The sequence below is a fragment of the Lucilia sericata genome, unplaced genomic scaffold, assembly GCF_015586225.1.
Source record: "Lucilia sericata isolate MDLA Ls3-8-SP2 unplaced genomic scaffold, ASM1558622v1 Contig002405F_arrow, whole genome shotgun sequence".
NCBI lineage: Eukaryota > Metazoa > Arthropoda > Insecta > Diptera > Calliphoridae > Lucilia > Lucilia sericata.
In genome coordinates, this window is record NW_023996199.1 from 7,501 (window position 1) to 31,936 (window position 24,436).

A 24,436-nucleotide genomic window follows, 5' to 3' on the forward strand; every position below is an offset into this window, starting at 1 on the left:
ATGTTTTATTAACCTTTTTTCTTAAAATTTATTTGTCCATATGTTACTGTTTGTTTAACGCTTGCTGTTAGTTTATTAAATTATTTAAAATGACATTTTATTAAATTGTCATTTTAAATAATTAATATTTATTATTGATTTCAAGTCTTTGGTAACAAACCTTCTTTTTCATTGTTGCATTCATTACACATTGTGGATAAGCCAGTGGCCGCCAGCTAGCTCCTCCTGCATACATTCACATATAAAATATTAAATACTGAAAATAAAAACCAAAAAGTCCCTAGACAAACTCAAACGCCACAAATAATTTATCAGTGATTGCTGTCTGTTAGAGGAAAAAAAAAAATAAATTCAATTTCCGTTTCTATATTTAATGCAAAGGATTTAAAACTTGTGGCCTTGAAAAAATAACAAAAAAGAAACAATTAAATATTGAACTTGACTTTTAAATTTAAGTTTTTATTTTCTTTTTCTCTTTTTATAGAAAAGTTTATAAATTTTTAAAATATTTTCACCTCTTTATTTGTTTTTATTTTTGTTTTTTCCTTTTTTTGTTGCAGCCACAACTTTTGATTATTGTTGTTTTACTTTATTGAGTTATTGTTGTTGTAAGGCGATGTGTGTATGTATTTACTATTTGTTTTTACAAGTTCCCTACAGTTCGGAGATGTCCCAGCGGAACAAGTAGATAGATAGATAGATAGATAGATAGATAGATAGATAGATAGATAGATAGATAGATAGATAGATAGATAGATAGATAGATAGATAGATAGATAGATAGGTAGATAGATAGATAGATAGATAGATAGATAGATAGATAGATAGATAGATAGATAGATAGATAGATAGATAGATAGATAGATAGATAGATAGATAGATAGATAGATAGATAGATAGATAGATAGATAGATAGATAGATAGATAGATAGATAGATAGATAGATAGATAGATAGATAGATAGATAGATAGATAGATAGATAGATAGATAGATAGATAGATAGATAGATAGATAGATAGATAGATAGATAGATAGATAGATAGATAGATAGATAGATAGATAGATAGATAGATAGATAGATAGATAGATAGATAGATAGATAGATAGATAGATAGATAATAGATAGATAGATAGATAGATAGATAGATAGATAGATAGATAGATAGATAGAATAGAAGAACAAAACAAGAACAAAACAAGAACAAAACAAGAACTGAACTAGAACTGAACTAGAACTGAACTAGAACTGAACTAGAACTGAACTAGAACTGAACTAGAACTGAACTAGAACTGAACTAGAACTGAACTAGAACTGAACTAGAACTGAACTAGAACTGAACTAGAACTGAACTAGAACTGAACTAGAACTGAACTAGAACTGAACTAGAACTGAACTAGAACTGAACTAGAACTGAACTAGAACTGAATTAGAACTGAACTAGAACTGAACTAGAACTGAACTAGAACTGAACTAGAACTGAACTAGAACTGAACTAGAACTGAACTAGAACTGAACTAGAACCGAACCGAACTAGAACTGAACTAGAACTGAACTAGAACTGAACTAGAACTGAACTAGAACTGAACTAGAACTGAACTAGAACTGAACTAGAACTGAACTGGAACTGAACTAGAACTGAACTAGAACTGTACTAGAACTGAACTAGAACTGAACTAGAACTGAACTAGAACTGAACTAGAACTGAAATAGAACTGAACTAGAACTGAACTAGAACTGAACTAGAACTGAACTAGAACTGAACAAGAACTGAACAAGAACTGAACTAGAACTGAACTAGATCTGAACTAGAAATAAACTAGATCTGAACTAAAACTGAACTAGAACTGAGAGATATTTTGGTTGGAAGTATATATTGAGATATGTTGGTTCTAGGCAAATATCAATTGATTCTTTCTCTGTCATTTACTTTTCACTTGATTACTTAGAGCCACTGTAGTTGTAATTGACATTCTGCTATTATCTTACAATATTATCTTACTCTGCATTTGATTCGTTCCGACCAAGTTGTTAAAAAATCATCTAGGAGATACATTGACACCATGTAGAACTGCAAGGTTAATATGTTGTTCATAAATACTAATTCAAATGAATGTGTTTCTGGTTTTTTCATATGTACATATAGTATGTAAACTGTACATTGTAATTTTGGTTTGTAGATAATTTTGTTAAACAAAAATAATAAATATTTACACAAGTTATTACTTTATTATCATCAGTCGTAACACATTTCTTTTCTCTTCTCTAATATTTCCAACTGATTCTACCACTGTGCAAATCTTCTTCCTATTTGTGTGGTTAATTTAAATATTTTAAATTATAGACTTTATTCAAGGAAATGAATAAATCTATAAAATAATTTCCTATTTTAAATTACATATAAATAAAATTTTCACTAAGTTTCAATTAGGGAAAAAGAAATTAGGAAATGACCTTAAATAGTGAAAATAAATGTAAATTGAATGGAATATGTTTGTGGTTATAATGATTTCAATAGAATGTGAAAATATGAAATTTTAATAAAAAATACGTATTTTTGGTGAAAATGTCTTTTTTTAAAGAAAATTGCGATATTTGGTGGAAATTTAGTAAAATTTTATTTTTGTGAAAATATGAATTTTTTGCAGAAATTTGAATTTATGTATAAACCGCGTATTTTTAATGAAAATACGGATTTTTATGAAAATTCAAATTTGTGTCAAAATACGAATATTTAATAAAATTTGGATTTTTAATGAAAATTTCAGATTTGTGTGAAAACTCGAATATTTAGTAAAATTTAGAATTTTTAATAAAAAATTCATAACTAGAACTGAACTAGAACTGAACTAGAATCTGAACTAGAACTGAAACTAGAACTGAACTAGAACTGAACTAGAACTGAACTAGAACTGAACTAGAACTGAACTAGAACTGAACTAGAACTGACTACAACTGAACTAGAACTGAACTAGAACTGAACTACAACTGAAACTAGAACTGAACTAGAACTGAACTAGAACTGAACTAGACACTGAACTAGAACTGAATAGAACTGAACTAGAACTGAACTAGAACTGAACTAGACTGAACTAAACTGAACTAGAACTGAACTAGAACTGAACTAGAACTAAACTAGAACTGAACTAGAACTGAACTAGAACTGAACTAGAACTGAACTAGAACTGAACTAGAACTGAACTAGAACTGAACTAGAACTGAACTAGAACTGAACTAGAACTGAACTAGAACTGAACTAGAACTGAACTAGAACTGAACTAGAACTGAACTAGAACTGAACTAGAACTGAACTAGAACTGAACTAGAACTGAACTAGAACTGAACTAGAACTGAACTAGAACTGAACTAGAACTGAACTAGAACTGAACTAGATCTGAACTAGAACTGAACTAGAACTGAACTAGAACTGAACTACAACTGAACTAATGCTGAACTAGAACTGAAGCAGAACTAAATAGAACTTAACTGGAACTAAATTACAACTGATCTCGGACAGAACTAGAACTGAACTAGAACTGAACTGAACTAGAACTAGAACTGAACTAGAACTGAACTAGAACTGAACTTCAACTGAACTAGAACTGAACTAGAACTGAACTAGAACTGAACTAGAACTGAACTAGAACTGAACTAGAACTGAACTAGAACTGAACTAGATCTGAACTAGAACTGAACTAGAACTGAACTAGAACTGAACTAGAACTGAACTAGAATTGAACTAGAACTGAACTAGAACTGAACTAGAACTGAACTAGAACTGAACTAGAACTGAACTAGAACTGAACTAGAACTGAACTAGAACTAAACTAGAACTGGACTAGAACTGAACTAGAATATGAGCTTTTGTGCAATTAGGTTCAGTACTCCAGTTTATTGATTACGAACATACATTTAAATTTAATTATAAAATTTAATTTTTTTATAGAAATCAACAAGATGTCCGAGTACTGGCTTATCTCAGCCCCTGGCGACAAAACCTGCCAGCAAACTTTTGATGCCATGAATAATCTAACCAGCAAACAAAATAATTTATGTAACAACTATAAATTTCATATACCCGATTTGAAGGTAAGTTTTTAATTCCAAAAATAAATCATTGTTGAGTAATAAAATTAAATGTGAACCCTTAATACGTTATTCCCGTTTCAAAAATAACAAATAAATAAACTTGTTTTATTTTTATTCACTCAAGGTTGGTACTCTCGATCAATTGGTGGGTCTTTCCGATGATTTGGGTAAACTTGATACTTATGTTGAGCAAATTACCCGCAAGGTTGCCGCCTATTTGGGTGAAGTTTTGGAGGATCAAAGAGATAAATTGCATGAAAATTTACTCGCCAATAACAGTAAGTCCAAGAAATGAATGAATCTCTAATAAAAGTAGTTTATTCACTAAGTATGACAACGTGATTTATATAGATAAAAATAGATTTTTTTGTAGTTTAACTAAATTTGTTTACTTTTTTTTTGAGAATGATTAAACTTATTAAAAAAAAACTAACAAATTAAACATTAAACAATTTGATAAAAATTTTCTTTGGTAATTTTAGTCTAGAAGTCTTTTATCATGTGAATGTTCTAATTTTGTTAATTTAACTAAAAACGATAAAATAAAGTAGTTTATTAAAATTTTATATCTAAATACTAACAGCCATGATTCTATATTAATATTTTAATATTTTTAGAGAAGATTTAAAAACTAAAAGTTTTTCAAATTTGAAAACATTAGGTTTTTATTTTTATTTATTTTAATTAATTTAAATTTTATAATTTTCTTAATTACTTTAATTTAAATTTGAGTTTTTATTATTATTATTATTATAATTTTGTTTATAATTTTTTAACCTCATTAGCACCCTCCAACTCATTTTACATTATTTCTCTCTTCTATGGCCAATTGGTTATAGAGAGAGTTGGCTTTTTTAAAACTATTTTTTGTTTTATTTAACGAAACAAAATATGAAACTGTTAATTGTTTTTAATTTAATTTATCTGTGAAATAGTGATATTTTTGTTTTGAATTTTTTATGTTTTGTACAAAATTTTATAAAAAAAACAAACTTCTTTTTCTATTATATTAGTAAATATTAAATTATTATGTGAATATTTATTATGCGTACAAAAAGAAAAACAACAACATACAAAAAAAAACACCACAAACATTAACACACATTACACACTTTTTCTACGAGTATATTTTTTTTTTAACTGTTTTGAGGAACTAGAAACACAGAAGGCCACCCTATTTAGAATTGCTAGCTCATAGTCTAGTCTATAGTGTAGGGCATAGGCCTGTCAATAGTCTAGTCTATAGCCTAGTCTATAGCCTAGTCTTTAGTCTAGTCTATAGCCTAGTCTTTAGCCTAGTCTATAGTCTAGTCTATAGTCTAGTCTATAGTCTAGTCTATAGTCTAGTCTATAGTCTAGTCTATAGTCTAGTCTAGTCTATAGTATAGTCTATAGTCTAGTCTATAGTCTAGTCTAGTTTATAGTCTAGTCTATAGTCGAGTCTATATTCTAGTCTATAGTCTAGTCTGTAGTCTAGTCTATTGTCTAGTCTATAGTCTAGTCTATAATCTAGTCTATAGTCTAGTCTATAGTCTAGTATATAGTCTAGTTTATAGTCTAGTCTATAGTCTAGTGTATAGTCTAGTCTATTGTCTAGTCCATAGTCTAGTCTATAGTCTAGTCTATAGTCTAGTCTATAGTCTAGTCTATAGTCTAGTCTATAGTCTAGTCTATAGTCTTGTCTATAGTCTCGTCTATAGTCTAGTCTATAGTCTTGTCTATAGTGTAGTATATACTCTAGTCCATACTCTAGTTTATACTCTAGTCTATTCTTAAGTCCAGTATGTAGTTTAGTCTATAGTCTAGTCTATAGTGTCGTCTATCGTCTAGTATATAGTCTAGTCTATATTCCAGTCTATAGTCTAGTCTTTAGTCTAGTTTATAGTCTAGTCTTTAGTCTAGTTTATAGTCGAGTATATAGTTTATTCTATAGTCTGATCTATAGTCTATTCTATAGTCTGGTCTGTAGTGTAGGCTTTAGTATAGTATTTAGTCTAGTCTACAGTGTAGTCTATAGTCTAGTTTATAGTCTAGACGATAGTTTAGTCCATAGTCTGTCTTATGGTCTATAGTTTATTATGTAGTTTAGTCTATAGTCTAGTTTATAGTCTAGTCTATAGTCTAGTCTTTAGTCTGGTCTTTAGTCTAGTCTTTATTCTAGTCTTTATTCTAGTCTTTATTCTAGTCTTTAGTCTAGTCTTTAGTCTAGTCTTTAGTCTATTCTTTAGACTAATCTTTAGTCTAATCTTTAGTCTAGTAATTAGTCTAGTCTATAGTCTAGTCCATAGTCTAGTCTATAGTCTAGTCCATACTCTAGTCTATAGTCTAGTCCATAGTCTAGTCTATAGTCTAGTCTATAGTCTAGTCTATAGTCTAGTCTATAGTCTAGTCTATAGTCTAGTCTATAGTCTAGTCTATAGTCTAGTCTATAGTCTAGTCTATAGTCTAGTCTATAGTCTAGTCTATAGTCTAGTCTATAGTCTAGTCTATGGTCTAGTCTATAGTCTAGTCTATAGTCTAGTCTATGGTCTAGTCTATAGTCTAGTCTATAGTCTAGTCTATAGTCTAGTCAATAGTCTAGTCTATAGTCTAGTCTATAGTCTAGTCTATAGTCTATTCTATAGTCTAGTCTATAGTCTAATCTATAGTCTAGTCTATAGTCTAGTCTATAGTCTAGTCTATAGTCTAGTCTATAGTCTAGTCTATAGTCTAGTCTATAGTCTAGTCTATAGTCTAGTCTAGTTTATAGTGTAGTCTATAGTCGAGTCTATAATCTAGTCTATAGTCTGTAGTCTAGTCTATTGTCTAGTCTATAGTCTAGTCTATAATCGAGTCTATAGTCTAGTCTATAGTCTAGTATAGTATTTAGTCTAGTCTACAGTGTAGTCTATAGTCTAGTTTATAGTCTAGACGATGGTTTAGTCCATAGTCTGTTTTATGGTCTATAGTTTATTATGTAGTTTAGTCTAAAGTCTAGTCTTTAGTCTGGTCTTTAGTCTAGTCTTTAGTCTAGTCTTTAGTCTTGTCTTTAGTCTAGACTTTAGTCTAGACTTTAATCTAGTCTTTAGTCTATTCTTTAGACTAATCTTTAGTCAAGTCTTTAGACTAGTCTATAGTCTAGTCTAGTCTATAATCTAGTCTATAGTTTAGTCTATAGTTTAGTCTATAGTTTAGTCTATAGTTTAGTCTATAGTTTAGTCTATAGTCTAGTCTTTAGTCTAGTCTATAGTCTATTCTATAGTCTAGTCTACAGTCTAGTCTATAGTCTAGTCTATAGTCTAGTCTATAGTCTCGTCTGTAGTCTGGTCTATAGTCTAGTCTATAGTGTAGTATATACTCTAGTCCATACTCTAGTTTATACTCTAGTTTATAGTCTATTATTAAGTCCAGTCTGTAGTTTAGTCTATAGTCTAGTCTATAGTCTAGTCTTTAGTCTGGTCTTTAGTCTAGTCTTTAGTCTAGTCTTTAGTCTTGTCTTTAGTCTAGACTTTAGTCTAGTCTTTAGTCTATTCTTTAGACTAATCTTTAGTCTAGTCTTTAGACTAGTCTATAGTCTAGTCTATAATCTAGTCTATAGTTTAGTCTATAGGCTAGTCTTTAGTCTAGTCTATAGTTTAGTCTATAGTCTAGTCTATAGTCTAGTCTATAGTCTAGTCTATAGTCTAGTCTATAGTCTAGTCTATAGTCTAGTCTATAGTCTAGTCTATAGTCTAGTCTATAGTCTAGTCTATAGTCTAGTCTATAGTCTAGTCTATAGTCTAGTCTATAGTCTAGTCTATAGCCTAGTCTATAGTCTAGTCTTTAGTCTAGTCTATAGTCTAGTCTATAGTCTAGTCTATAGTCTAGTCTATAGTATAGTCTATAGTCTAGTCTATAATTTAGTCTTTAGTCTAGTTTATAGTCTTGCTTATGGTTTAGTCTATAGTCTAGTCTAGTCTATAGTTTAGTCTGTATGGTCTATAGTCTGTTCTTTAGTCCTTATATTTATCTTAAGGAGTCTTGCATTTTTGAACTAAAGGGCAAATAATAATGTTTTAATCAACCCAATTTAAGTGAAAACAACAATTTGTTTATTGATCTTAGAAAAACAAAGTATAAAACAATTAATAAAACCAAGGTCGCTAGCTATGATTTTTTATAAAAGAAATTATTAACAATCATTTGAATATTATATTGTTTAAACACCTCTAGTCGTTAATGACTCTTACACTAACACACTTTGTTTTCAACTATTGGAAGAAAAAAGTTAATTAATCCTTTAACAACCCTTCTATTAGTACTTATGACTTGTAACTTTTCTATTTAACAAATATTTCTTTAATTGTTACGTTTTCATGTTATATTTTAAGTTTCACCCAAAAAATAAAATAAATATATACATATATACATATATATTTAAAAATAATCATATATTTTGTTCTTTTTAATTTGTTCCTTTAAGTTTCCAATGTTTTCTATATGTTGGAAAACAATTAGTTTTTAAATCATGTAAATCGAACTTCTTTCAATACCTAAACTAAAATAATGACAATAAAAAAAAGAAATAATTAATAACAATTACAACAAAAATAGCAATATAAAACTTTCATTAAACTTTATTCATTTATTTATGTGTGTTACCTACATATTTAAGTTTTGTTACTTTATTGTTTTGAATTTTGAAAAAAAAAAACCGTTATAAATATCCAAATATTTATTGTAAAACTTTTTTTGTGTGTGTAAAAAAAATGAGTAAAAACTTCAGTGTTGTTTGTGAGTGTGTATGTGTTAATAAATGTGATTTGTTTTGTTACAATTTTTTACATATTTTATATAAATTTATAATTTTATTGTTTATTTATAATTAATTTTAAGTTGCCTCCATTTTTAAAACATATTTCTTCTCTATAGCCTTGTATTTATTTAAAATTTTCTAAAGTTTCTTGTGTTTAGCAACATTTTGTTTGTTGTTGTTTATGTCGAAAAACAGAGCCAACATGCTTTTACACTGAGATTTATTTTTCTTGTTTTCAATTTTTTTCGACTTTTTACTGTATTATTTTGTTTTTTTTTTATTATTTTTTTTGAACAAATTAAGTTTTTTGAAATTTATACAGGTTTGTAATTAAGCAGGGCTAATTTAGAACACAATAATGACGGCAGGCGTTAAAGCGTTGTTGTTAAGTTATTTTGCTTATCATTGTAATTAAATTAATTAAACATATTAATCGAAGTAGCAGAATATTTAAGATAAAAAAGGTTTTTCATAGGTAACCCAGCAAAAATATGAACTTCCAATTGACTACAGGAATGGAAAATTCTGTACTAACGTACTTTTTTCAGTACAGGTTAATAAGTCCATAGAATGGTCAATAAATCCGGTAATAGACTATAGTCATTATACTAGTTACAGACTAATCCATAGATTTTTTCCTAGATTAGTCAATAAACTAGAGGATAGTCAGCTTCATACACTGGTCAATAGACTTCATAGACTACTCTATAGATCATAGTCTAGTCAATAGACTAGCCCATAAGCTAGTCAATAGACTATTCACTAAAGTAATCCATAAATTGGTCCATACACTAATTCATTTCTAGTTCAGTTCTAGTTCAGTTCTAGTTCAGTTCTAGTTCAGTTCTAGTTCAGTTCTAGTTCAGTTCCAGTTCAGTTCTAGTTCAGTTCTAGTTCAGTTCTAGTTCAGTTCTAGTTCAGTTCTAGTCCAGTTCTAGTTCAGTTCTAGTTCAGTTCTAGTTCAGTTCTAGTTCAGTTCTAGTTCAGTTCTAGTTCTAGTTCAGTTCTAGTTCAGTTCTAGTTCAGTTCTAGTTCAGTTCTAGTTCAGTTCTAGTTCAGTTCTAGTTCAGTTCTAGTCCAGTTCTAGTTCAGTTCTAGTTCAGTTCTAGTTCAGTTCTAGTTCAGTTCTAGTTCAGTTCTAGTTCAGTTCTAGTTCAGTTCTAGTTCAGTTCTAGTTCAGTTCTAGTTCAGTTCTAGTTCAGTTCTAGTTCAGTTCTAGTTCATTTCTAGTTCATTTCTAGTTCAGTCTAGTTCAGTTCTAGTTCAGTTCTAGTTCAGTTCTAGTTCAGTTCTAGTTCAGTTCTAGTTCAGTTCTAGTTCAGTTCTAGTTCAGTTCTAGTTCAGTTCTAGTTCAGTTCTAGTTCAGTTCTAGTTCAGTTCTAGTTCAGTTCTAGTTCATTTCTAGTTCATTTCTAGTTCAGTTCTAGTTCAGTTCTAGTTCAGTTCTAGTTCAGTTCTAGTTCAGTTCTAGTTCAGTTCTAGTTCAGTTCTAGTTCAGTTCTAGTTCAGTTCTAGTTCAGTTCTAGTTCAGTTCTAGTTCAGTTCTAGTTCAGTTCTAGTTCAGTTCTAGTTCAGTTCTAGTTCAGTTCTAGTTCAGTTCTAGTTCAGTTCTAAGTTCAGTTCTAGTTCAGTTCTAGTTCAGTTCTAGTTCAGTTCTAGTTCTAGTTCAGTTCTAGTTCAGTTCTAGTTCAGTTCTAGTTCAGTTCTAGTTCAGTTCTAGTTCAGTTCTAGTAGTCAGTTCTAGTTCAGTTCTAGTTCAGTTCTAGTTCATTTCTAGTTCAGTTCTAGTTCAGTTCTAGTTCAGTTCTAGTTCAGTTCTAGTTCAGTTCTAGTTCAGTTCTAGTTCAGTTCTAGTCCAATTCTAGTTCTGGTTCAGTTCTGGTTCAGTTCTGGTTCAGTTTTAGTTCAGTTCTTGTTCAGTTCTTGTCCAGTTCTAGTTCAGTTCTAGTTCAGTTCAGTTCTAGTTCAGTTCTAGTTCAGTTCTAGTTCAGTTCTAGTTCACTTCTAGTTCAGTTCCAGTTCAGTTCCAGTTCAGTTCTAGACCAATATAGTTCCACAGTTCAATCAATAGACTAGTTAAAAACCAAGTTCACGCACTAGTCCATAGATTAGACAATATACTAGTCAATAGACCAGTCCATAAACTATTCAATACACAAGTCTATAGACTATTTCATAGAACAATGAATAGACTAGTCTATAGATCTTTCCATAGCCCAGTAAATAAAGTACATAGTCCATAGACTTATTTATAGACCAGTCCATAGAATAGTCAATAAACTAGCCCATAAACAAGTCCAAGAATTAGTCTGGATTTGAGTAAGTACTAGTCTATTGCCAGGTCTATTATATAGACTAGTTAATAGCCAATATTCTTCCTATATAGAACTATTCTTAAGCAAATCTTTAATGGTTGTTCTTTATTCGAAATTGTCACTCTGGGAACTAGTTCTAGGAAAAATTTAACATGCAACATGTTATTTCGCTGGAAGTTCAGCATATTTTTTGTTGGGAACAAGAAGTGTTTTAATACCAAATTGTTATTCTATTTACCCCTCCGACATTATTATTATACAACTAGATTAATCTAACTAATATTAAGAATTAAGAAATTTTTTAATAATACAACCACATATTTATAAATATACTTTATATAAACTATAAATGTAATGAATGCGTGATTGTATTGAAAAACTTATAAACCAAACAAAATGAAAACAAAACAAAAAAAATCCCAAAAGGTCCTGGTCCGCCTGATGAATGTACCATCAACACACATAATAACACTACTACTATTAGCACACACTCCGAATTGACGGGAAAATCATCAAATCTTTCAAATAGTCGTGATACCACAACGACATCTTGTTCGGCATGCCCTTCGGGGAGTTGTTTGAATTTTTCCTCTAATGAAGAATCGGAACGTGATTATGATTTGCTAACATCATCTATGTCGCCTGTATGTAACTGTGATTGTGAATGTGCCACACAAACGGCTAATGCCACAACTAGTCCTACTCTAAATACATTGAATGCCGCCTGCTCGCCTACACCCTCGTTGTCGGCGGCATCGGCCTGTAATGCTGCGGTCGATGTCGAACAACAACATTTTTCCTTTTCCTCATCGATTGCAAACCTTAAATTACACACTTCTTCATCGTCGTACAATCATCATCAGCGTCCTTCCCATCTTTTGCATCAGCAAAATCATTTCTCATCGCTACTGAATAATGCGGCCGCCGCTTGCTCGTCATCAACATCGTGTTTTATATCCTCTGCCATTTCATCGGCCAATGTCTGTGCCACCGGACCAGCTACAGCTAATAGTTCATATTTATGTTCCACATCGGCTCCCACATCAGCCAGTGCTAATAATAGTTTAGCGGCGCGTCGTCAGTCTATTAGTAAACTATTAACTGCAACACATAATAATAATACTTGTAGCATAAATAATAATTCCACTTCTACAACAACCACCAGTCTGTGTGGTTTTAAAAACAATTCCCTATTGACTTCGCCACCATCGGCTACTCAGCATCAGCAGCAACAACAACAACAACATTCCTTTTCTAGTTCTTCTCGTGGTTTTGCTGGTCTATTTTGCAATAGTCGTTCCGCATCGAAAAATGATGTTAACGAGTCACTCTCCTCGCCTCATCACAATTTACCACAGCGGTCATCACATCAACATAATACCACAACAAATCAACAACATCACCACCACCAACACCATCATCAACAACAACAACAACATCTCCAACAGCAACCACATCATAATTATGATAATAATCAACATAAACCATTGAAAAGTAGTGATAGTTTGTCAGATGTTAGTGATACATTTGAATGGTGGTTTCAAAGACACAAAAGAAATTCAACAAAAAAGAGCAGGTATATAAAAACAAAGAACAGAATTAATAACAAATTTAACAAAAAAAAATCTTTCCGAAAATGTCATCAACATCACAAATCAGTCGTTTCATATTACATCTGTTTTTATACAATTAAAATATTTTAACATTCTTTTGTATTTGTTTATTACAATGATGAAATTGTATTCGTATCACTAGAAAAATATATTTTAGAAACTTGCACTTAACTTTTGTTTCAAAGGCACATGGTTACTTCAAAACAATAACATGATTGTGACCTTTTCTCTGTACAGGTCAAAGGTTGTTTTTTTTTGATTTTCTTATCTTTATTATTATTCTCTAATCAAGCTCAAACCCAAACATTTAAAGGCAATATAAAATTGTTTATCATTAAGCAGAGAGTAATTCCATAAAATAGAAAGTCGAGGTATTTATTCCCTAGCCAAACATTTCACCTTAGAAGTCAGAGTTCATTTTGTGATTAAAATTTTAATATTTGCTAAAACTTTTGGATACTTTAAAACAAATAGATGAAAACTCTTTTCATATTCACTGACGTCTTTCTTTTCTTATTTCTCTGTGGGGATTTTGCCGTTACATATCCTGCACACCCTACAATTTGTAAATTTATAACCTTTGTGCTCATAAACAATAATAATTTGTTAATAATAAACTTTATATCTCTCGATACACTAAAAGAAATTTAGTTTATTCATTCCCTTAAGGGAATTTTGTAAGGGTCACGCTCTTTTATTTTGTCTATATAAAAAATAATAATTATTGAAGGTCATTAAAATCCTAACACACTGAAGTTGAAACAATTATAAAGAACAAAAAATAATCGATCTATATTAAACTAAATATATAAGTGACTAATAAACAAATACATATAATTGTTTCATATGAATTGGCGCCCCCAACAAAAATTATATTCCTGAGATATGAAGTAGTGCATGCATGTTTATTATCACACGACATATAAACAATTAAATAATTACATGCTACTCCTCCTCCGCCTCACACTTTCATGGTCAAGATTTGGTTTGGAAAATTTAGATTTGTTTTTTTGAATATTCAAAAAGGGAGGAAACTGTGAGTTCTAATAGTTTTTGTTATAATACATACTATTTAGTCCGTAGTATTTTTCACTCAAGTGATAGATAGATAGATAGATAGATAGATAGATAGATAGATAGATAGATAGATAGATAGATATAGATAGATAGATAGATAGATCGATAGCTCGCTCTCTCCTCGATCTCGCTCGCTCGATCGCTAGCTCGCTCGCTCGCTCGCTCGCTGCTCGCTCGCTCGCTCGCTGCTCGTAGCTCGCGCTGCTCGCTGCCTGCTCGCTCGCTCGCTCGCTCGTCTCGCTCGCTCGCTCGCTCGCTCGCTCGCTCGCTCTCCTGCTCTCTCTCGCTCGCTCGCTCGCTCGCTCGCTCGCTCGCTCGCTCGCTCGCTCGCTCGCTCGCTCGCTCGCTCTCTCGCTCGCTCGCTCGCTCGCTCGCTCGCTCTCGCTCGCTCGCTCGCTCGCTCGCTCGCTGCTGCTCGCTCGCTCGCTCGCTCGCTCGCTCGCCTCGCTCGCTCGCTCGCTCGCTCTCGCTCTCGCTCTCCTCGCTCTCTCTCGCTCGCTCGCTCGCTCGCTCGCTCGCTCTCGCTCGCTCGCTCGCTCTCTCGCTCGCTCGCTCGCTCGCTCGCTCGCTCGCTCGCTCGCTCGCTCGCTCGCTCGCTCGCTCGCTCGCTCGCTCGCTCGCTCGCTCTCGCTCGCTCGCTCGCTCTCTCGCTCGCTCGCCTCTCGCTCGCTCGCTCGCTCGCTCGCTCGCTCGCTCGCTCTCGCTCGCTCGCTCGCTCGCTCGCTCGCTCGCTCGCTCGCTCGCTCGCTCGCTCGCTCGCTCGCTCGCTCGCTCGCTCGCTCGCTCGCTCTCTCGCTCGCTCGCTCGCTCGCTCGCTCGCTCGCTCGCTGCTCGCTCGCTCGCTCGCTCGCTCGCTCGCTCGCTCGCTCGCTCGCTCGCTCGCTCGCTCGCTCGCTCCTCGCTCGCTCGCTCGCTCGCTCGCTCGCTCGCTCGCTCGCTCGCTCGCTCGCTCGTCGTCGTCGTCGCTCGCTCGCTCGTCTCGCTCGCTCTCGCTCGCTCGCTCGCTCGCTCGCTCGCTCGCTCGCTCGCTCGCTCGCTCGCTCGCTCGCTCGCTCGCTCGCTCGCTCGCTCGCTCGCTCGCTCGCTGCTCGCTCGCTCGCTCGCTCGCTCGCTCGCTCGCTCGCTCGCTCGCTCGCTCGCTCGCTCGCTCGCTCGCTCGCTCGCTCGCTCGCTCGCTCGCTCGCTCGCTCGCTCGCTCGCTCGCTCGCTCCTCGCTCGCGCTCGCTCGCTCGCTCTCTCGCTCGCTCGCTCGCTCTCTCGCTCGCTCGCTCGCTCGCTGCTCGCTCGCTCGCTCGCTCGCTCGCTCGCTCGCTCGCTCGCTCGCTCGCTCGCTCGCTCGCTCGCTCGCTCGCTCGCTCGCTCTCTCGCTCGCTCGCTCGCTCGCTCGCTCGCTCGCTCGCTCGCTCGCTCGCTCGCTCTCTCGCTCGCTCGCTCGCTCGCTCGCTCGCTCGCTCGCTCGCTCGCTCGCTCGCTCGCTCGCTCGCTCGCTCGCTCGCTCGCTCGCTCGCTCGCTCGCTCGCTCGCTCGCTCGCTCGCTCGCTCTCCCCGTTTCCCGTCCCGCCCTGTCTGTTCTGGTCGTCCTCCTCTCCTTCCTCCCTCCTTTCCCCTTCTTTCCCCCCTCCTTCCTTCCCCCCTCTTCCCCTTCCCTTGCCCTTTCCTTTTTTTCCCCCCCCCACCACAATGCAACCTCCTCTCAATTTGAATATCTCTTGTTTGTTTTTCTTTTTCTCTTTCTTTATTTGTTTTTGTTTATATGCTTTTTCGTTTTGGTTCTTTTTAATCCTTTTCCAATAAAAAAATACAACTCATTGTTAACAAACAAATACAAAAAAAAAAAATCAAAAAAAATCAAAAAACTAAATAGCCGACACGCATCATCGAGTCAATTAAATTTAAATATTGGATTTAATTTCACATCAACTCATAGATCTTCACCAGTGAGTAGTTGTTGTGGCAGTAGTAGTCATGGTCGCTCCAGTCCGGACAAACGATATGGGCGAACCGCCAACATTGCCCCTAAGTCCAGGTTAGCCGGTTCTTTTAATTTCACATACATTTACATATATATGCCTACTTATTTGTGTGTGCGTGTATATACTTTTATTATAAATACAACTATGTATTAAAAATGTGTATTAAAAAAAAAAACTGTTAACAGTTTCCAAATTCAACTTTATACCACCATCTCTTTTTTTAAACTTTTTCCTTTTAATAAATTTTTTTTTCAATTTAACTTTTATTGAAAAAAAACCCACACTTTTGCTTTAAGTATTTTATATATTGTTAAACAAATTGTGTAAGTTAATTTTTTTCTTTAAAAAATCTTAAGTTTTCTCTCTTGACTAAGCGTGTTTCTCTTTTGTTTCAATTTATTTGCAGTGTAAACTATTGTTTCCTTTTATTTGCAGTGTACAACTACAAAAATCTATTTGATGGCTCCACTTTTCTTATTCGTTTTCAGATTTTAACTGTATTTCTTTATTTCAGTTTTATTTTTATGGTTTTTCTTATTTTATCGTTGTTGCTGCTTGTATGTATTTTTAAATGTTGTTGTTTAGATATTATTTGATAAATTATAATGTTTTCACTCGATTTCTGAGTAAAAAATAATAGAGAGTTTTTAATACCATTTTAAACCGACTGCAACTACTGGTTAATAGACTAATCCTTAGAATATTCAAAAGACTTAATAAAGCATTTAAATGACTATTGCTTTTAGATTCGAACATGGACTAGACAATAGATCTCAGACTACTAGATCAACTACTCCATAGATTAGCCAATAGGATAGACCATAGCCTAGACAATCGATAAGTTCATAGAAGTTCAATGACTAGAATAATGTAGACACTAGAACTAGAACATAACTAGAAACATAACTAGAACATAACTAGAACATAACTAGAACAGAACTAGAACAGAACTAGAACAGAACTAGAACAGAACTAGAACAGAACTAGAACAGAACTAGAACAGAACTAGAACAGAACTAGAACAGAACTAGAACAGAACTAGAACAGAACTAGAACAGAACTAGAACGGAACTAGAACAGAACTAGAACAGAACTAGAACAGAACTAGAACAGAGCTAGAACAGACTAGAACAGAACTAGAAACAGAAACTAGAACAGAACTAGAACAGAACTAGAACAGAACTAGAACAGAACAGAACTAGAACAGAACTAGAACAGAACTAGAACAGACTCAGAACTAGAACAGAACTAGAACAGAACTAGAACAGAACTAGAACAGAACTAGAACAGAACTAGAACAGACTAGAACAGAACTAGAACAGAACTAGAACAAACAGAACAGAACTAGAACAGAACTTAGAACAGAACTAGAACAGAACTAGAACAGAACTAGAACAGAATTAGAACAGAACTAGAACAGAACTAGAACTGAACTAGACAGAACTAGAACAGAACTAGAACAGAACTAGAACAGAACTAGAACAGAACTAGAACAGATCTAGAACAGAACTAGAACAGACTAGACAAACTACAACAGAACTAGAACAGAACTAGAGCTAGAACACAACAGAACTAGAACTACAACAGAACTAGAACAGAACTAGAACAGAACTAGAACATACTAGAACAGAACTGAACAGAACCTAGAACTGAACTAGAACAGAACTAGAACTGAACTAAACAGAACTAGAACTGAACTAGAACTGAACTAGAACTAGAACTAGAACAGAACTAGAACAGAACTAGAACAGAACTAGAACAGAACTAGAACAGAACTAGAACAGAACTAGAGCAGAACTAGAACAGAACTAGAACAGAAATAAAACAGAACTAGAACAGAAATAAAACAGAACTAGAACAACACTAGAACAGAACTAGAACATAACTAGAACTGAACTAGAACTGAACTAGAACTGAACTAGAACTGAACTAGAACTGAACTAGAACTGAACTAGAACTGAACTAGAACTGAACTAGAACTGAACTAGAACTGAACTAGAACTGAGCTAGAACTGAACTAGAACTGAACTAGAACTGAACTAGAACTGAACTAGAACTGAACTAGAACTGAACTAGAACTGAACTAGAACTGAACTAGAACTGAACTAGAACTGAACTAGAACTGAACTAGAACTGAACTAGAACTGAACTAGAACTGAACTAGAACTGAACTAGAACTGAACTGGAACTGATCTAGAACTGAACAAGAACTGAACAAGAACTGAACTAGAACTAAACTAGAACTGAACTAAAACTGAACTAGAAATGAGCTATAACTGAACTAAATCATAACTAGAAATGAACTGGAACTGAACTAAATCAGAAGCAAAAAATAAATTGGTATAAGTTTTTTTGTTAATCATACGCACCGTGAACCAAATATTTTGATGAGCTCCACCTAAACGTATGAGTATTAACAATACAAATTAATAAGTATACGTCAACTGAAAATTTTACATAGTTGACCTTAGACTTTGTTGTTATTGATATTTACCGATAATTTTTATATAATCAAAACTTTCTTAAAACATTAAAAAAACTTCAAATCTCCAACAAATTTTATTACTTTTTAAAATCAACAACTTTTGCGTAATTTTTATTTATAAAAAAAAAACTACTACGATTGCTGTATATTGTTTAAATTTAATAAAATATTAATAAGCAATTTATTTGCATCAGTGTGTGTATGTTTGTTTGTAAATGTATATATTTTGTAATGTGTAATTCTGTCTACAAATAAAACGTTTTCAAAATTCAAAACAAAAAGTATAATTTTAACAATTTTAATTTACTTTAAATTAGTATATTAAATATAATTTAAATAATAAAAACTCAAATAATTTTTAAATATCTCTTATAGTAGTAATACTTACACTTAGCTTTAATTAAACTAAATTGTTTAATTGTGCCTTTAATTAAATATATATATGTTTTATAAAACAAATATTTATAAAAAAAAAAAAACTAATCGAAATATTTTAACATTGTTTAGCCGATTTATCTGTGTATATTACACGCTTCCAATGGGACATGGCCAAGTATCCAATTAAGCAATCTTTGCGCAACATTGCCGATATTATTTCCAAACAAATCGGCCAAATCGATGCTGATTTGAAAACAAAATCGAATGCCTACAATAACCTTAAGGGTAGTTTGCAAAATTTGGAAAAGAAACAAACGTAAGTTGAAATTCTTTGAAAGTAAATAACAAACTATTAATTAAACTATTGTTGTTATTTTTTTTATCAATTAGTGGCAGTTTGTTGACCCGTAATTTGGCCGATTTGGTTAAAAAGGAACATTTCATTTGGATTCTGAATATTTAACCACTCTCTTGGTGATTGTACCCAAGTAAGTGTCATTATAGTGAATTAAAATAAATATCATTTTGATTATTTCAATTAAATTACTTTTACCTATTCCAGAATGTTGGCCAACGAGTGGATGGCTAATTATGAAAAGATCACCGATATGATTGTGCCTCGTTCATCGACTTTGATTACCCAAGACAATGATTACTGTCTCTACAATGTGACCTTGTTTAAGAAGGTCGTAGAAGAGTTTAAATTACATGCCCGCGAAAAGAAATTCATTGTACGTGATTTCGTTTACAATGAAGAAGAATTGGCTGCTGGTCAAAATGAAAGAACTAAATTGATTACCGACAAGAAGAAGCAATTTGTAAGTTGATTTTGATTATTTAAAAAAGACAATTTTAATCATATTTTTTTGTGTTTTTTATTCATAAAAGGGTCCTTTGGTTAGATGGTTGAAGGTTAACTTCAGTGAAGCTTTCTGTGCTTTAATACACGTTAAGGCTTTGCGTGTATTTGTTGAATCTGTATTGAGGTAAGTGAAGATGCATTTTTTTAGCAAACATTTTTCTTAAAGCCATAGATTTTCACTTCAGACTATAGACAAGATTATAGTATAGACTAGACTATACACTAGACTATAGACTAGACTATAGACTAGACTATAGACTAGACTATAGACTAGACTATAGACTAGACTATAGACTATACTATAGACTATACCATAGACTAGACTATAGATTAGACTATAGCCTAGGCTATAGACTAGACTATATACTAGACTATATACTAGACTATAGACTAGACTATACTAGACTATAGACTAGACTAGACTAGACTATAGTAGACTAGACTAGACTATAGAGTAGACTATAGACTAGACTATAGAGTAGACTATAGACTAGACTATAGACTAGACTATAGACTAGACTATAGACTAGACTATAGACTAGACTATAGACTAGACTATAGACTAGACTATAGACTAGACTATAGACTAGACTATAGACTAGACTATAGACTAGACTATATAGACTATAGATTAGACTATAGAGTAGACTATAGACTAGACTATAGATTAGACTATAGAGTAGACTATAGACTAGACTATAGACTATAACTATAGACTATAGTCTAGACTATAGACTAGACTATAGACTAGACTATAGACTAGACTATAGACTAGACTATAGACTAGAATACTGTAGACTAGACTAAAGACTAGACTATAGACTAGACTAGACTATAGACTAGACTATAGACTAGACTATAGACTAGACTATAGACTAGACTATAGACTAGACTATAGACTAGACTATAGACTAGACTATAGACTAGACTATAGACTAGACTATAGACTAGACTATAGACTAGACTATAGACTAGACTATAGACTAGACTATAGACTAGACTATAGACTAGACTATAGACTAGACTATAGACTAGACTATAGACTAGACTATAGACTAGACTATAGACTAGACTATAGACTAGACTATAGACTAGACTATAGACTAGACTATAGACTAGACTATAGACTAGACTATAGACTAGACTATAGACTAGACTATAGACTAGACTATAGACTAGACTATAGACTAGACTATAGACTAGACTATAGACTAGACTATAGACTAGACTATAGACTAGACTATAGACTAGACTATAGACTAGACTATAGACTAGACTATAGACTAGACTATAGACTAGACTATAGACTAGACTATAGACTAGACTATAGACTAGACTATAGACTAGACTATAGACTAGACTATAGACTAGACTATAGACTAGACTATAGACTAGACTATAGACTAGACTATAGACTAGACTATAGACTAGACTATAGACTAGACTATAGACTAGACTATAGACTAGACTATAGATTAGACTATAGACTAGACTATAGACTAGACTATAGACTAGACTATAGACTAGACTATAGACTAGACTATAGACTAGACTATAGACTAGACTATAGACTAGACTATAGACTAGACTCTAGTCTAGACTCTAGTCTAGACGCTAGTCTAGACTATAACTACACTATAGACTACACTATAGACTAGACTGTAGACTAGACTATAGAGTAGACTATAGACTAGACTATAGACTAGACTATAGACTAGACTATAGATTAGACTATAGACTAGACTATAGACTAGACTATAGACTAGACTATAGACTAGACTATAGACTAGACTAGGCTATTGACTAGACTTTAGTCTAGACTATAGGCTAGATTATAAACTAAACTATAGAGTAGTCTAGACTATAGACTAGACTATTGTCTAGACTGCATACTTGACTATAGACTAGACTAAAGATTACACTATAAATTAGACTACAGACTAGAGTATAGGCTAGACTATAGACTAGGCTATAGACTAGACTGCATACTTGACTATAGACTAGACTATAGACTTGACTATAGAATAGACTATAGACTAGACTATGTACTTGATTGCATACTTGACTATAGACTAGAAGGAGACTAGGCAATAGACTAGGCTATTGATTAGATTATAGACTAGACTATAAACTAGATTTTAGGCTAGACTATAGATTAAACTAGACTATAGTCCAGTCTATAGTAGTGGAGATAACTAAGACCCTTGAAGACTGTTCTAATAATATTTTCCCTTGTTTTTCTCTCAGATACGGTTTACCAGTTAATTTCCAAGCCATTCTTATTGAACCCAACAAGAAGAGCATGAAACGTTTACGTGATTGCTTAAATCAATTGTATGGACACTTGGATGGTGCTTCAGCTGCTGGTCAAGCTGGCAATGCTGCTGATGTAAGTCATAATGTTTACATTGAATGTAATGAATAGCTATATAATATTTTATTGTTTCTTCCCTACCTCCATTCACAGACTGTTGATATACCCGGTTTAGGTTTTGGCCAATCTGAATACTATCCCTATGTATTCTATAAACTCAACATTGATATGATTGAATCAGCTAAAATGTAAAAAAAAAAAAATAAACTAAATGAAATGTTTGTTAATTTTAAGAACAAACCTCTGCTAGAAGACATTCTAATTAAGAAAAAGTCAAAAAACAAAACGTTTAAAAACCCCAACTAAAGAACATAAACCACAATAAATACAAAAACAACCTTCTTAAGTAATGTTTAGCTTAATTTTTAACTACAAAAAAAAACAAATAATATATAATAGATGTATTTGTAAAATTTAAAAAAAGAAGAGTAAGAATGAAACTAAACTATCAACCAACTAACCAAATGTATATGTATTGTAAAAAAAACCCTCTTTAACCTACACCAACAACATTTTAATTAAGAATTATAACAAAGAAACAATTAAATAGCAGTTTATAACAGCTAATTTGGAATATAAAGCTGTGGCGGCGGCTTTTTTTTCTCTATCAAACATCTTCAACAACAACTGTTCATCCAGTTCATATTTCTAACTCTTATATTGTTATTTTGTTTTTTATTAACGTTTCCTTTTATCTTGTTTTATTTTGTTTTTTTTTTTATTACAACAATATAAATTAAGTTACAATTTGTGTTTCCATAATTGTTTTCTTTTTATTCCTTTACGTTTTCTTTGTATTTAAGTTAAAAAAAAAAAGAAAAATAAAAAAAATCTTTTTAAAATTTCCTGTTTTGTTTAAACAATTTGTTAACAGTATTTTGTGTATAATAATTGCAAAGAAAAATATATGTATATTATAAATAAAGAAATAAAACTATAATTATTTAATTTTACAATAAAATGAAAAAAGTTTCTTTAAAAATTATTATGAAACTAGATTTTTTGTTTGATATCAAATTAAATTTTCAAGACAAATGAGACGATATAATCTTGCAGTCTTTTTGGATTAGTCTATTGAGCAGACTATGGACTATTCTATTGACTAGACTATGGACTAGTATATAGACTAAGTCTAGTCTGTTGACCATATAATTCTGTTCTGTTGACTAGTCTATTGAATAATTTGTGGACTAATCTTCTGATTAGCCTATTATCTAGTCTGTGGACTGGTTTGTGAACTAATCTCAATATCGAGCTATAGTCTAGTTTGTTTACCAAATTGTTGATCTGTGGATAGTTATTGATTTGTTTGAGGACTAGTCTATTGACGCGTCTGTGGACTAATCTATTAACTAGTTTGTGGAATATTCTATTGTTTAGTTTATGGTCTAGTCTATTGAGTAGTTTATTTGATTGTACTGTCTAGGGACTAGTATGTAGAGTAATCTGGGGGGCTAGTCTATTGACTAGTGTTTAGACAAACCTTTTGACTAGTTTGTGGACTAGTTTTAGGACTAGTCTATTGGCTAGTCATTGGATTAGTTTATTGACTAGTCTATTGTTTATCTTTGAACCAGTCTATTGATTAAATTATTGATCTGTGTACTAGTCTATTGATTAGCCTGTGGACTAGCCCATTGATAAGTCTAGTCCATTGATTAGTTGTCTATTGCCTAGTTTATGGACCATTCGATGGACTAGTCGGTGGACTAGTATTTTGAGTTGTCTGTGTACTAGTCTATTGCCTGTCTATGTATGGGCTAGTCTATTGACTAGTTTGTGGACAAGTCTATGACTAGTTTGTGGACAAGTCTATTGACTAGTTTGTGGACAAGTCTATTGACTAGTCTGTGGACAAGTCTATTGACTGGTCTGTGTATTAGGCTATTGGCTAGTCTGTAGACTAATCTATTAGCTAGTCAATGAACTAGTACTCGAACTAGTTTATCGACTATTCCAAAGGACTATTCTACTGACAAGTATACGAACTAGTCCTTTGATTACTAGTCGATTGTCTAGTCTGTGGACTACTCTATCGACTAGTCTATGAATTAGTTTTTTAAATAGTAAAATCTTTACCTAGCTGTTTATTACATCATTAATCATATACTAGTCCATTAGCTATCCCGTGGACTAGTTTATTGACTAGTCTGTGGACTAAGCTCAATCTCCGCCTATCGTTTAATAATCCATAAAACTTTTTATTATTTTTTAATTACAGATAATTTAGTTCTATTAAATTCTAAAAAAAACTATAACGACATAAATACATACATATTTGCATATACATACATACATACATACATAAATACATATTTAGAAAAATAAATTTGCATTAATAAAAAACATGATATCTTAAGTGTTATTAAATTCATCAAGTTACAATAATAATTTTTCTAACAATAACTATTTTAAATAAAAGAAATAATATATATATGATTATTAAATAATATGTTTATTATTGACAAATAAAAATCTTAACGAATTTGCTTAAATT

At 33.0% G+C, this 24,436-nt stretch overlaps 2 protein-coding genes across 2 annotated transcripts in view; both read left to right on the plus strand.

The window, feature by feature from the left end:
- Positions 1 to 22,267, plus strand: part of LOC119613895 (V-type proton ATPase subunit C-like) — a 22,311-nt gene extending 44 nt beyond the window's left edge. The window contains 9 exon segments of the mRNA XM_037969965.1: positions 3,946 to 4,088; positions 4,213 to 4,366; positions 18,833 to 19,019; positions 19,094 to 19,143; positions 19,146 to 19,191; positions 19,266 to 19,521; positions 19,592 to 19,689; positions 21,813 to 21,954; positions 22,033 to 22,267. Coding sequence (XP_037825893.1) covers positions 3,957 to 4,088; positions 4,213 to 4,366; positions 18,833 to 19,019; positions 19,094 to 19,143; positions 19,146 to 19,191; positions 19,266 to 19,521; positions 19,592 to 19,689; positions 21,813 to 21,954; positions 22,033 to 22,131 — 1,164 coding nt within the window. The 5' untranslated portion in view covers positions 3,946 to 3,956 and the 3' untranslated portion in view covers positions 22,132 to 22,267.
- On the plus strand, positions 11,090 to 13,685 carry LOC119613896 (putative protein TPRXL). Its single transcript, XM_037969966.1, has one exon. The coding sequence runs from the start codon at positions 11,813 to 11,815 to the stop codon at positions 12,878 to 12,880; it is 1,068 nt and encodes a 355-aa protein (XP_037825894.1). The 5' UTR covers positions 11,090 to 11,812; the 3' UTR covers positions 12,881 to 13,685.
- Positions 22,268 to 24,436: the final 2,169 nt, after the last annotated feature.

Bases quoted from the DNA above. Each gene is read 5' to 3' on its own strand.
- LOC119613896 (XM_037969966.1), top strand. From the start codon at position 11,813: ATGTCGCCTGTATGTAACTGTGATTGTGAATGTGCCACACAAACGGCT.